Source organism: Lycorma delicatula, chromosome 9 (assembly GCF_047948215.1).
Source record: "Lycorma delicatula isolate Av1 chromosome 9, ASM4794821v1, whole genome shotgun sequence".
Taxonomy (NCBI): domain Eukaryota; kingdom Metazoa; phylum Arthropoda; class Insecta; order Hemiptera; family Fulgoridae; genus Lycorma; species Lycorma delicatula.
The window spans coordinates 56,971,008-56,986,193 of record NC_134463.1 but is presented as its reverse complement, the minus strand read 5'-3'; the positions used below and the strand labels follow the sequence as shown (position 1 = coordinate 56,986,193).

The 15,186-nt window shown below is 28.2% G+C and overlaps 1 protein-coding gene across 1 annotated transcript in view; it reads right to left on the bottom strand.

Moving 5' to 3' along the window:
* Positions 1 to 14,851, bottom strand: part of LOC142330078 (sodium-independent sulfate anion transporter-like) — a 49,148-nt gene extending 34,297 nt beyond the window's left edge. The window contains exons 1-2 of the mRNA XM_075375127.1: positions 14,646 to 14,851; positions 3,159 to 3,354 (exon numbers count right to left, since the gene is read on the bottom strand). Coding sequence (XP_075231242.1) covers positions 3,159 to 3,354; positions 14,646 to 14,816 — 367 coding nt within the window. The 5' untranslated portion in view covers positions 14,817 to 14,851. The remainder of the gene's footprint in view (positions 1 to 3,158; positions 3,355 to 14,645) is intronic.
* Between the last annotated feature and the right edge of the window lie 335 nt (positions 14,852 to 15,186).

Genomic DNA, 15,186 nt, shown 5'->3' with positions numbered 1-15,186 from the left:
AATTCCTACTTCATCTTCAAGCTCTGTGATTGTTATTCAATGATCATTCATCAACATCTGTCAATTTGCTTGATATTTTTTTTTAGATTTTTACTGCAAGAGAATTTATCATTTTCAACAGATGTTTGGCCATCTTGCACAGTGATACATACCACTCTTTAATTTGGGTAACACCCATAGCTAGATTACCAAAAGCTGTTCAAATTTACTTTATTGTCTATACTTGCATGTTACCAAGAATCTGAACAAAACTTAACAGATTCTCTGCTCAACGTGTTCAATCATTGTGAATGGCAGCAAAAGCACTAGTCATATGTTTTACTTTCATAGCTGTTAAGCAGCAACTGGGTGCAACAGTAGCAAAACAGTGAATCATACCAAACCAAAATGAGTCAAACTCATATTCCATGATGGTTCCCTTTTCGCTACAACAGGTTACTGCAATAAAAAATTGTATTTTAACTTACTATAACTTTATCATTTTACACCAACTTTAGGGTTGATCAATGAAGAAAGTAGCATGAAATTCTGTGTCCATATTTTTATTTTTTGTGATCTTTCAGTAAATGTATGACAGCACATCAGATTTATTAAATTAATAATTTTATGTATTAATATAACTGTTGTAATCGTGCATTCATTAAAGCATAGCAAAATGTGACAATGTGTATTAAGGCTTACAGAGTTAATTGTCCAACTCCTCTTCAAAGAAGTTACTGGTTGTCTATGATAACCATCTTTAAAGGTTAGAAAAAATAATACATTTAATCTATATTGTGCTTTTCATTTAATACTAGATAACCTAAAAATCAATTTCCCAATTACTAATACGAAAACATAAAACAAAAAAAGGTTTTTTGTTACATGTATAATATACAGCTGAGTAAGTTCAGTGTTATCCCATTGTCCTTATGATTTTTTGCATAATTTAATTACTATATTTCACATCTTTCCCAGTAAAATTTTGCACCAGTTTATAAAATCAACTATGAATTTTAAATCAACAGCTTCAGGCAGTTCAAGTCATGGGGTTTTGAAGAAAATTCATGTATATTGATAATCAGAATGAAAAATTATGAGATGTTAAACCATAGGAATATTGTGGTCATTTAATTATACTTCACCATCTTATACATTTAGGTATAATTTCTTTGGAAAAGATAGGGATGGCTAATGTAAAACACAAGGTTTTTTGATACCTACTCAAAATTTTGTAACATCTCAAGGTATAAATCATCTAATACACTTTAATCAATAGAAGAAATAAAATCCCAACCCTCCTTTTTTGTTATTTCATATCAAATATGATCTCCAAATGCATTAAGTTACTTTTCCGTAATTACAAAAGGATTTTCATCAGAAATAAATGTATTTGTAACAATTTACTACAATTCATTCAATTTGAAGTTTGCTTCATCAGACCACATCATAAAGCTAAAGAAATGAGAATTTTCTTTACAAATAATAAATTCTCTCCCTCTGTCAAAATAATTTTACAAGATGCATGAAGTTAGTTAGATAATGAACTCTTTGGTGTTCTGTAAATTTGCTCTGGATATTTCCAACCTAATGAAAGACTTCCTAGTTGATATTTATTCCCTTAACCAAGTCTCTGCACCAAATTGTTGCTACTAGTTCTATACCTATCTGATCATAGAGTATTTCCAAAGCTTCCAGTACTTTCAGATTTTATGTTCAGCTTAAACAAAAGTTGATAGGTTTGTAGTGAAGGAATGGAAAATTTTGCATGGACTTTTCTTCACGGATGATAGCAGTATCCTTATTATTTTTCCACAAACACTTAATAATAAAAACTTCTTCTTCTTTTGAATCTAAAATGGCATTATTCTCAATTCAGAAATCACCTAAACAACAATTGATAATGATTCTATCATTTGATTATTACAAACTGCAAAACCAAAATTGTTTACCTGTTACAGAATCTAAATCTGCATGCAATTTTAAATGAAACTGATGTTGTGCCCATCATTATGATGTTTTTTGTGAAAATGAACATTTGCAAATCTCATATTATTTAAGTACTGAGATCTTAGTTTTTATGTGCTACATGTAAAATTTACATGTCTTTACAACAATTTTTACGTTCTTTAAAATCAATTTGTCTCATTTTTAATTATTTTAAAATGTAATGATAGAATCTTTATAATATTTTGTATTTATAAATTATCTTAAAGAAGTTATATAACTGGGCAAAATATTCATATATTTATAATTAACATATATAAGTAAATGTTTGTTCTAAATAATCCTAAATGATGTGTATTATTTATTAACTACATTTTTTATATACCTGACAAATTTTGTAATGGTATGACTAGTGATTTCATACATTTTTCATCAATCCATTCGCTTCATTTAACTTAGAAATATATTTAATATACGGTGTATATTTTCTCTATTATACATTATCTGGTTGTTAATGCAAGAAATCTGTCAAATTATTAACTATAAATTTCATTTATTAGTCACACTATATTTACTATAGTCATTTCACTTACTTCAGCTTCCTCATTAGAATAAGAAAAGCACTAGAAATGAAACTGTAAAGTTGTGTTAGGTATTGTCAATGTTGAGATGAGAGACATAGGAATATTATTATGATCAGAATATGCAAAGAATTTCAATTTTGTACTTTGTATCCTATTTCTTAATTAATTAATATATGGTTTTTATAAGAGTACAATTCTGTCTTAAAATGTGAATACAGAATTCTATTTGTTTTCTGAGAACATGCACCACACATTTAAAGACCTACTACGTAAATTGAACATTAATCAAGAAGCAAAGTGATATTTGTTAAGAGAATCAGTCCCATTTTTGTTTATACCTAATCTTTTCTTTATGACAGCGAGGTTATTTTGATTCTGAATTGTATTGCATTAACTGAAGGATCAATGTTGTTTGGTGGATCAAACAAAAATCATTAGGATTTGCAATCATATAGATAGAAACATTTTATGAACTGTTTAGAGTTAATAAAATGAATAGTGTTTTAAAAAGAAAGCTCCTGGATACCATTTTTTTTACTGAAATTATTTGAGTATGATCATCTGGAAGGAAAACTGCTTTTAAGTTTAAATACTCACCTCTTTTGTATTATACTAGTATTAAGCCAGCATTAAACATTATGAACTTACCTAATTTAAGTAGACCCATTAAAAATTCAACAATACCAGAAATAAAAGTAAGAAATAGTACAAATGCAGGTGTTAATTCTCTAGTGTACTCGAATGTTAGTAAAGACAATAAAGATGTTGGACCTATTGAAACTTCTTTTATTGTTCCAAATATTGCGTAAACAATACATCCAACAAATGTTGAATTCAATCCAAACTGAAAAATTTAAAACTGTTGAGTGATAGAATATTTTTTAAATCAATTTTCATTTTAAGAAGAAATTTATCAAAACTTTACTTATATTTTTATATTAAGATTAACATAATGTGAAAGTTAACTCAATACATTAAATTTTTATAACTTTCATTTTCAAGTAGTGTCAAGAATTGATTTTAAAAACTTACAGATTTTTGAATAATGTTATCACCAATAAAAATTCAAATGTAAATTATAATTCAATGCTTTTGCAAAATCATCAAATCTTGAGTAATTTCTGAACAAATTAATTTAAAAAAAAATTAATTATAGTTTTTCAGTATTCTAATTAAATTAAACCTTTTAGTTACAAGATTTTTTTTAACACTTTTATTCATTAACAATTACAAGACAAGACCAAAACTGATAACATTTATGACTAAATCACTAGCTTAACTGATATGAATCATCACATATTCTTACAAACAACAATAACTTGTTGCTGGTCAATTCTTACAAAATTAATTCTTTCTCTGAAGAAGGAGATAAAAAGATCTATGATATTTGATGATTAATTCACATCAAACATGCAAGTAAGTAGTTTGTCATAAATGTGCAATATATATATATATATATATATATATATATATATACATTTATTAATAATAAGAAATTATGATGTATGATTTACATTCAGAGGTACAGTAATCAGAGCCTTTTGAAAAATTATGCATGGACCTTTCAAATAAGGAATTCGTTATGACTTCTAAAAAATCAGATCTTAAGACAAGTGTAACAATTTACTCATTCATAAATTATATTGAAATAAAAAAAAAAAATTGGAAATGAGCACAAATAAGTGAACTTAAATTTATTTTTTAAGCTAAATGTTAAAATCAAACCAGTTTTTCTCTATCACTCTCACATTTTTAGTTTTAACAATGAAAAATAAAAGGAGATTTTAACCCTTTATTATAAGTTGTGATATAATCTACATAATCACTTCTAAATACTTCTTTATAATAACTATAATTTCAGAACAAAAGGAAAATGAAAACAATAAATGCTTTTTTATTTTCACAAAATTTATTTAAAAAAATGACAACTGTTTCGATACACAGTACCTTCCTCACATATTACATATAGAATACAAAAGATTAATAATGCAATATAAAGGAAAAGGTAAATAGATAAAAGCAAAAGAGATAAAAAGTCAAAATTTATTTATAAAGAAAATTATTTGCTATAAATCACAATAAATAGTTAATTAAATCATGATAATAATTATAATTAATGGACAAATAAATTTTACAAATGACATATTTAAACATTTATTGTCAAAAGGAACATCAGTAATAATCTTGATTGAAACAACAGGTAATATTATCCAATTATCTTGTTTTACCAATAACAATAGGTTTTCTAATTATGCCTGTCATTTAATTGATGAAAATGTTTTTAATGTTAATTTCAAAGTACTTCATGCTGAGAAAATAGGTTTGAACTTGAACCTTTTAGTCATAGGAAATTAATAAACTTAAAAATTCTAATTTTCTTTTAGATGATCAGTTAGACTTGAATAATTCACCTCTGTTAAACTTATACATGTGAGATGGGCTTCATATCTTATTGTAAGTACCACCCCTTTTTCTGAATTGACAATAGTATTACTATTAAATTGAAATATTATTGATACATTTGTACACTCCCTATTGTTTTAGTTTGTTTAGTTTATTTTTTTTACCTTTTTTGGTTTTATGTATTTATCTTTTTCTTTATGTCTTTTACGATTTATATTCTGTACATAATCTCTGAGAAATGTTACTGTATACCAAGACAGCTGTGATTTTTTTTTTTATAAAATTTTGTGAAAATCAAAAAAAACTTTTGTTTTCATTTTCATTTTGTTATGATGGATTTTCATCATTTTCAGTTTCATTTTAGAAGGAACAATGAATGGCATGGATGAAGTTCTACGCAAGAACTACTGCATGAAAATAAATAATAACAAAACGAAAGTAATGAAATGTAGAAATAACGAAGATGAGCCACTGAATGTAAAAATAGGAAGAGAAAAGATTATGGGGATAGAAGAATTTTGTTATTTTGGAAGTAAAATTACTAAAGATGGATGAAGCAGGAGCGATACAAAATGCTGAATAGCATAGGCGAAACAAGCTTTCAGTCAAAAATATAATTTGGTTATATCAAAAATTAATTTAAACATCAGAAAAATGTTTTTGAAAGTATATATTTGGGGCATAGCTTTATATGAAAGTGAAAATTGGACGATCAAGTACCTGAGAAGAAAAGATTAGAAGCTTTTGAAATGTGGTGCTATAACAGAATGTTAAAATCACATGGGTGGATAAAGTGACAAATGAAAAGGTATTGTGGCAAATAGATGAAGAAAGAAGCATTTGGAAAAATTTAGTTAAAAGAAGAGACAAACTTACAGGCCACATATTAAGGCATGCTGGAATAGTTGTGATATTGGAGGGACAGGTAGATGGGAAAAATTGGGCAGGCAGGCAAAATTGTTAGGGATGCAGGATGTAGGGAGTATATCGAAACGAAACAACTGGCACTAGATAGGGAATCTCGAAGAGCTGCATCAAACCAGTCAAATAACTGAAGACAAAAAAAAAATAAAATGTAAATTTATATCTTCTACATTTTGCAGAAATTGGTATCTATTTTATGAAGAAATTATATTTTTCTTTAGAATATCAGAAACTCTTTAAAACCAGCCATAGTCGCTCATCATAGTCATTCCACCTATCTTGATAACACTATTTTATTTTTGTAATATATCTTGGTGGTTTCTTTCTCCTTATTTATTGCTCACCATCCAAATTTAAAGGAAAGAAGTCAAGATGAAAAAAAAAAAAAAATGAATTTTCAATAACATTCTCAGCGTAAACTTTTGTACTTCACAATCTTTGTACCTCTCTATTAACAGATTGCTATTTTGTTTACAAGTAAACCTTGAACAACATCTTTGAATGATTTTTATGGTGCTAGTTCCTTAGGATTCATTTTGCTATCAAATATGAGGCATTTATTAATTTTTTGATTTCAGGGCCTGATAATTATTTCCTCTTTCAGTTTAGTATCACTTCCTTGTGATACTAAACAAAATTCTTGATACAAAATTCGTTAATAGCCCTAGTTTTGTATGTAAAGCTGATAAATAAAATTGTGAGGATCAACCAGATGTATTATAAATATTTTGCTATCCTGGAGTGAAATCATCTCTTTTTACCCAGAGTTTAATTAAATAATATTGATTGGTAGCAATCAAATATATTTTTGACTCCTTACTTGATTCATTGTTTGACTATGGATATTAGAGTTGATATTACAATCATACTTTTACAGTAGCATATAGTTATGCCTACAACACATCAGTCATACTGGAAATCAGTTATGAATAAATGTGTAAACTAAAAATTCCTTTGTCTGTTAGCTACTAAAATCATAATGATACAATACATTAAAAGATGATAACTTAAAAATATGAGTGATGGAGTGTTTTGAAATCACATTTTCTGATTTACCATAAAAAGTATTATATAAAACACCCACTTTCTTTCCAGTTCCAAAAATTGTGCTGACCAACATTATATTTCTTTTTCTAGATGAAAAATCCTGGAAGTGAAATACCTTGATTTTTTTGTACCATTCATTCTACCCAGCAGTAATTTAAAGGTACATTTTGAGATTTGTTGGATGTTTGTTTTTATAAATATTTACAATAGGATTGGTTTAATGATGTTCGAGATAAATCATAAATTGTGATGGTATCAGTGTAGTTTATTCCCTCCTGTGTTACTTTCAGACCACACTTTACACTCATAGCTTTTTTGTGCCATGTATTGAAAAGCAGGAACTAATTATTTTAAGGAGTTTGACTATTCAATTATGAATCAATATTGCTGTAAAAATTTAAATTATCACCTCCTTTAGTTATATTGAAATATAGGATGGCTACACAGACTGCTACAAATAAATTTCTAGTATTAATTAGATGGTAATATTAGTTTATTAATTTATATATTATGAACACAACTACCTTAATTTTATATGTTTGTTGAATCTTTTTAAAGATAAAATTTAGACCATGAAATATCTTAATCTGAATTTTTATATCCATGAAGTATTTTAAAAATTGATTTTTAACATTTTTTGTTTTACCTTTAAAAAACTGTACTGTAGGAGTTATTATTTACACAATTTCAATGAAATTGATGTAGGAAAGTTACTTTATTAATCAATTTCTATAGATACAGTACTATGTTTTTGTGTAATTACTCTTTTAGATATATTACATCTCCTTTATTACGTGCTGAATCATTTGTAATAGGTGTAAATAAGATATCCTTTTTTAAAACTATTTACCACAGTAAAATTCGATACTATGAAAGCAACAGGTAAACTTTTCCAAATAAGCTTTCATAACACCACTGTTAATCAAAAGTTATTTATTTTTTCAGCATTACACTTTTTTTTCAAATGTATCACTGAATTATTGTACAAAATAATAACACAAAATTGCCCTTTAATTTTCCAAACATCATCAAGATTGTGTCTTCTAAAAACAGAAAAGCCAAACAATTTGGTTTTGCTAAATGGAAAACTGAAATCCTTTCATGCATTAGTTTCTTATTATATTCCACCTAAAAATTATGGATTTAGATCTTTTAGTCACAATTTTTTCCCAAATCATCTCATTCAAACCTACAATGTTGATTTGGTTTCTATATTACATGACAAATTATTTATTTGCCTAGCTGTTAAATAGCCTGTATCAAATCTTACATTACAATAAATCAATTTTTTATGCGTAAAGATATTAATTGCATCAACACTTTTTAACAAATTATTAAATTTTAAGTTGCTAACAACCTCTTTACATCTGTACAATACTGGGAGATCTCAAGTTGATATCTTAATTGAATCTCAGCTTGTTTCTACGTAACACATCATAAAGTGTTAGATCATTCAACCACTTTCATCTAATACACCCATTTCTAAACATTTTCACAATTTATTTAGTAACAATAGCAATGCTTTTCCTACCTATCTGATTAGTGCTTCAATATCTGAAAGTAAATCTCAGATGGTTTACTCCCTGAAACAAGAAATCTTATGACTAAATACTGTTCTTCAGTTGAGTGAACTATTCAAAAGGACTAGCTGTTGTATTCCATTATCAGTCAGTAACTCATTCATTATCAGAATATAGAATAGGTTAGAAATATTACTTAAATCTAATCCTAAAATTATGAACTAGACTACTTATTTTGTGATGGGAAAAGAATTTACAATGGAGTAAAAATATTTGTCATACAAAAAGTTATTTTCACACAAGATGGTTTGCATTCAAATAAAATAGACTTCTTCTTTTTAAATATATCTGCCTACAATTAATTATTGTTTCATAATTAGATAAAAAAGGAATAGTTATTGATTTTATATAAAGATTATAAACAGGTTTTATGTTTCCTTCTGCCTTTCATGTAGATGATGGCTTTATTTTGAAGTCTAAGAACTTTTCCTATATTCTGTTTAAATGATAAAACAAAAAATTGAATATTGAGCAAGAGAAATTAGCAATACATGATAAACTAATCTTGTCAATTTATCATTTAACCTAGATGTTAATTTCAGAGCAAAAATATTTAAGCTTTTCTTGGAAGTTTAACCTTCATTTTCATTCCATTGGAGATTACATACAACATTACACTTAAGAACTTCACTAGTGAAGTTATAAAATTATTACCTACCAAGACAAATATTTATTATTGATACTGGGAGATTAACTTGTGTTTTGCAAGAATTTTTCTTTTATTTAGCCAATTATTGCACTATGATTATCTATTAATTGAAACATCATTCTAATATGAAGATCTTGGTGTACAAAGAAACTTAGTAATTTCTTGTAAAGGTGAAGACTCCTTGGTTTAAAGTTCAGAAAAATTTTAAATTGACCTTGCTTGTTTTCTGCTTAAAATCAGCTTAAGATTGAGATCTAATCATGAAAGGCAACATAAGATTAAATATTTAATAGTGAACTGAGAATGGTGCAATAATGTGAAGTAGTTTGAGAGCAACCTCAGAAACATACAGTAGATCTAAAAATGGACAAAAGTATTTAAGTGAGATATCTAATTCTTAACCACTAAGAAATAAACTGGGGATGAAAGGTGAATGGATGACAACTATTTATTTAGGAAAGATACAGTGTAGTGAGATTTTCCAAAGGAGAACACAGGAAAGATTGACAATGTCAGCCTGCTAGTGCTGTCTTACATCATTGAGACTGATACATGAAATAACAGTATCTAGTCAATTCCAGCACAAACACCGAGCAGAACCCATACAACCCAAGAAAATATGTGTTTTAACTAAGATCACATGGGAGACTGTGTGTTCAATCTGAAACAGTGATGGTTTTGGTGATGGAAACGTTCCCACAATTGCTCCTCTCCTTCTCCCTTTCACTAAGAAAGATAGACATATGGCTAATTCAGTAGAATATTAAGCTCATATTTAATCTTAATAAACTAGAATTAAACAAAAAAGTATCTCCATTATGTTTTGATCAGTACAACTTGCTAATCCACATGTTTTAAATTTAGGTAAGCTAGTTATAGTTAAAAAAGTATATAGACTGCAAAAACATTATATTAACAATAGTATGTAGTCAGTTGCATATGATGTGTAAATAATGTTAACCCTCTAGCCCCGACAAAAGTAAAAGTTATCCATACCATCTAAACAGAGGCTTATACCTGGACTCAACGGTTCATGCAGACACTTATAATGTTCAGTACCCTCTTGTTATTTAGAAAGTGAACATCTAGTAAAATTTGTATATTTTTTGCATCAAGCAGTGAATTTTTATAATTTTTTTTTTTTAAAGTAGTAGATGAAATTTAGCCTTGTTGGGGATGCCACAAGTATAGTGAAGGTAAAAATTACCCTTTGTCAGGGTTGCCGCGAGTTTAGTGAAGTAAATTTTTATGTGGATAACGTCACTTGTTTTGTTAGGTATGTAATTTATTTTTATTATACTACTGCACACTGAGCTATTATCTAAAATTTTTAGAAATGTATACATTTTTATAACAAAGATTTGATATGTAGAAATAGACTGTAAATTTTTACAAAAGTTTATTATGATTCTCTTAAATTATGTGGATTGGTGTGTTTTCATTATCATTATTTAATGATAGAAAATATTTATTTTACAAAATTAATAATTTCATACAAATTATGATTTCAACAAGATTTCATATAAATTTTGTATGTTTTGTGAAACATATTTTGTCATTTTTGTAATTCTATTTCAGATATTTGAGAATGGACAAACTAAATACATCAAAGGAATTCTTTAGATCAGACAATCCGAACTTCGAACATAAAATCTTCAAATGTGAATCTAGTTTTCAACAAGATAATTTAATCATTCCAGAAGATGATAGCAAAAGTGCCAATATAGATGATTCTACATTATTATTGAATGTTTCATTTGAAACTACTTCACAACATGCCAAAATTTCAGCGAAGCTAGCAGAAAAGGAGGCATCATTAACTTATTTGGGTAAAGGTGGCTATAGATGAAGCTCAAAAGAGCTTAATCTTAGAAAAAGGATGGACTCATACAAGATTATAACTCAACCATCAGGCCTAAAACCCTATGCTAAAACACTTGGTGCAAAACCTGAAATGTTAGATGTATGGGAACTATTACTTGAGAAATTAATGGTTGATGAAATTGTTCTGTGGACAAATGTCAAATTGGACTCCATGCATCCGAGACAAAAAAAAAAATCGGCCAGGATATTCAGACACTGATTAAAGCATTGTTAGGGTTGCTTCTTTTTACTTAAATCTTTAAATGTGGCCGAGAACAGCTAACTCATTGTTTGTTAGAAATACTAGGTGCTCTATACTTAGAGCTACAATGTCGTTTGCGCGAATGAAGGCACTGTTGTATTGTCTCTGTATTGACGAGGGAGGAAATGAGAAAATTAGATCCAGCAGTGGCAGTTTTAGTTTTCCAAAGACTAATACAGAACATTTAAAAAGCTTTCTCTTTGAGGAGTTAATTACTGTAGATGACAGGCCAATTTAAAATATATTTACCAAACAACCAAAATCGATATTTACTGGGAAAGATAATGATGGGCAAACGTTGAAAGATGTTGAAAGAAAATGGCGAAACCATCCCAAGGAGTAATGAGACTAAGTAAGCCAATAGAAGGAACAAAGAGAAATATTACAGGTAATAATTGGTTCTCATCAGTCCCTCTTGTTGAAGAAATGAGAACTAACTTACGTCGAAACACTCCAGAAAATAAAAAAGAAATCCCAAAAGAGTTTTTGCCCTCTACAGATAGAGGTATTATAGTTACTTTATATAGCTTTGCAAACAGCATTACCTTTCTGTCGCATGTACAAAAAAAAATCGAGCAGTCTTTTATTGTCATGAATGCATGACACAAAATCTATGGCTGTAAATTTACCCGAAATAATTTCCTTCTACAATCACACAAAGAATGGAGTACTCTCATTAGATATGAAGTGTGCCAATTATTCAGGCAGTCGATATACTAGAGAAGTGGCCATGGCAATATTTTTTAGGCTAATTGATATTGCCAGCAATAAGGCTTTTGTTTTCTATTTACATTAGATACACCAATATATTTAATTTTATAAATGAACTGATCCAACAATTGATAAAGCCACACTTAGAGAGAAAACTGAGTAACCCAAGAACAACAGATGAAATAAAAGGTTTAATAACAAACATTTTAGAAGGAGACAAACCTCATAAAAGAACAGCTAATGGTGATGACATACCAGCAGATAAACTTCCAAAAGGGAAAAATTATAGTAACTAACCTAATGAAAAATCAAGGAAAACCAATCACAAGTTTATAAAGTGCGAAACACCAACTTTGTAGTGTAGTTGAAAATTGTGGGTTAGATATGTGACAGAACATAATCTGTTTTTATATTATTATGTACTTATAAACAAGCATGTATATTAATGTGTACAAATGTAAAAGATTTGTAAATAAAGTAATAAAGTAATGTGGTTCAGAAATACTTTTTATTTATAATCCAATCATACATGGACTCAAACACCTTTGAAATAGTTCCCTTGGGAAGCCACGCAACGCTTCAAATGGTTTTCCCAGTCTTCATAACAGTGTTGGAACTCAGAAACCGGAATGTCCTTCAGATGGTAAGTTACATTTTTTAAAATGTTTTCTATTGTTCCAAAATGGTATCCTTTGAGGTACTTTTTAAAGTCAGTAACAGGAAAACGTCGCAGACATTCAAGTCAGGTGAATAAAGTGGTTGAGGAACTACAGGAATGTTTTTCTTTGCAAAAAGCTCATTAATTGAGAGTGCAGTGTGACAAGATGCATTGTCATGATGCAGCATCCAGTTGTCTTTGATGGCTGATCTCACACAACAACTCTTTTCCGCAGTCTTTCAAGAATCTCTTGGTAAACATATTGATTGAAACTGTACTCTGTCCTGTAGGAAAAAGCTCCTTATGGACAACACCATTACTACTGAAGAAACAAATTAGGATGGTTTTGATCTTTGATTTGCTCATTTTTGCTTTTTTGGGATGTGGTGAGTTTGAAGTGTGCCACTCCTTGCTCTGGCAGTTTGTTTCTGGGTCATACTCAAATATCCAAGATTCATCATCAGTAATAACATTTTTTTGAAAATCAGGATCAGTTTCAATTCGCTCTAGAAGATTGCAGCACAATTCCATCCTGTTGGTTTTCTGTTCAACAGTGAGGTTTTTTGGGACCAATTTTGCACAAACGTTTTTCATGTCCAATTCGTTTGACAAAATTTGATGGACTGTGGTATGGTTCAAATTCAATTGTTCTGTAATCATTCTGATAGTTAATCAGTGATCAAACCGTATCAAGTCTCTGATTTACTCAACATTGTCGTCACCTTTTGACATTAATGGTTTTCCAGAGGGTGGATCGTCTGCAACTGATTCCCGACCATCTGAAAATGCTTTAAACCACCTAAACACTTGGTCTGTGACAGAACGTCATCTCCATACGTTCTTTTCAATTTTTAAAAAGTTTCAGTAGCATTATCACAGAGTTTAACACAAAACTTGATGGCACAACATTGTTCATAATTAGTACCTTTCATTTTTGTAACGCATAACAAAAACTCGTTTCACAAAAAGTTTATTTATGTTTCACATGACAATAGACTAGAAATATTAATACCTAATATAAATCAGCTGTTCATCGAACCATATGTTTACTATAACCTTAGTGTTGAGACTAATTTTTTTTTGGCAGCCAAACTAGCAAATAGCTTATTTCTTCAAAAGTATAAAATTATATTTTTTGTATGTGATAACCCACTCCCCCACAACAATAATAATTATATAAAATAACAAAAAATGAAATTTAATAAACATAATAAATATAATTTTAAAAAAATTGAGTTAGTATATGAAAGTATTGATGAGGGTAATTTTTACTCGTACAGGTTATTGTGAGTTTTCTCCTGTCAGGCTAGAAGGTTAATAAGGTAGACTTTATTAATATATAGATCACTTACTTAGTATAAATTATGTTATTGAATCTCTTTATTGTAATAAACTTTTATGTTAAAGAAGAAAAGAGTAAAGCATGATGGGAATTATAACATTATTGGCCATATGTTGATTTTCACTCCGGTCAATTTTTCCTTTTGAAGTTTAAAAGAGTACAGAAATAAAAAATCTGTAGGCATTTTTTTAAAAATCTACAATTTATTAAGCATAAAGCAATAAATATTTGCAAAAAATTTACATGAATTAATAAAGAAATTTGGATACTTACAGTTTTGACCAAATAAATGGAACAAATAGGTTGGTAGAAGTAAATGCAATATCATATGAATGTAATCCATTTAAATAGAGCCAAATTTAATAGAGAGATTGCTGTAATACCTGTTGTATTAGGAAAAATGTTATAAAATAATTAATTGAAAATATTTTTCTTCCACCAAGAATTTCTTTCCTTAGTAACAAATAGTTTAGTAGTTGAAAGTTTAGAATTAATTTCACATTAAATTTTAAATGTTTAATTCATTATTCATGCTATACTTAGTACTGAATCATCAAGTAGTGAATTAAAAAAAAAACTTTTAATATTTATAGATTACTACAAAAGGAATGTAATTTGTATATAATAAAGTAAAATAATCCAGTCACCTCAGTTAAAAATTACAGGTAATAATATGTAAAGAGTAAGAAAACAAACCTGTGGTGTTAATCCAGCAAGATTAGCATAAGCAATACTTTGTGGTATCATTGTTAAACCTACTGTCACACCAGCAATAAAATCTGATACAAAATCTACTTTGGTGTAAGATTGTAAACGCTTAATAATTGGTATTCTTTTTGAAATCAATACCCCTACTCTGCTTTCCATGATGATGAATTTTGTCAATTTATGTATAGCAATGAACCTACTTAAATTAAACAAATAGTTAAAGCAATTTACAATAATATTATACAGTAATAAAATAATTTAATTTAAACTTAAAGCTAAAATTAAATAATTAAATAAATGAATCGCTTCATGCAAAAGCCCTTTTTGCAAATTGATTGGTGCCCTACCAGTCATAATCAGCTGATTTTTCAGGAGCAACAAAAATTGTTTTATTCAAAAACAAGACTGTCTTTTCTATGTAAGAATACATCAAATGAATGATAATTTTCTCTATAATTGGAAAAATTTAATTAAAAAATAATAATCAAATCTATTTTACAAGAAAACTTAAAATAAAATATGGACTGAT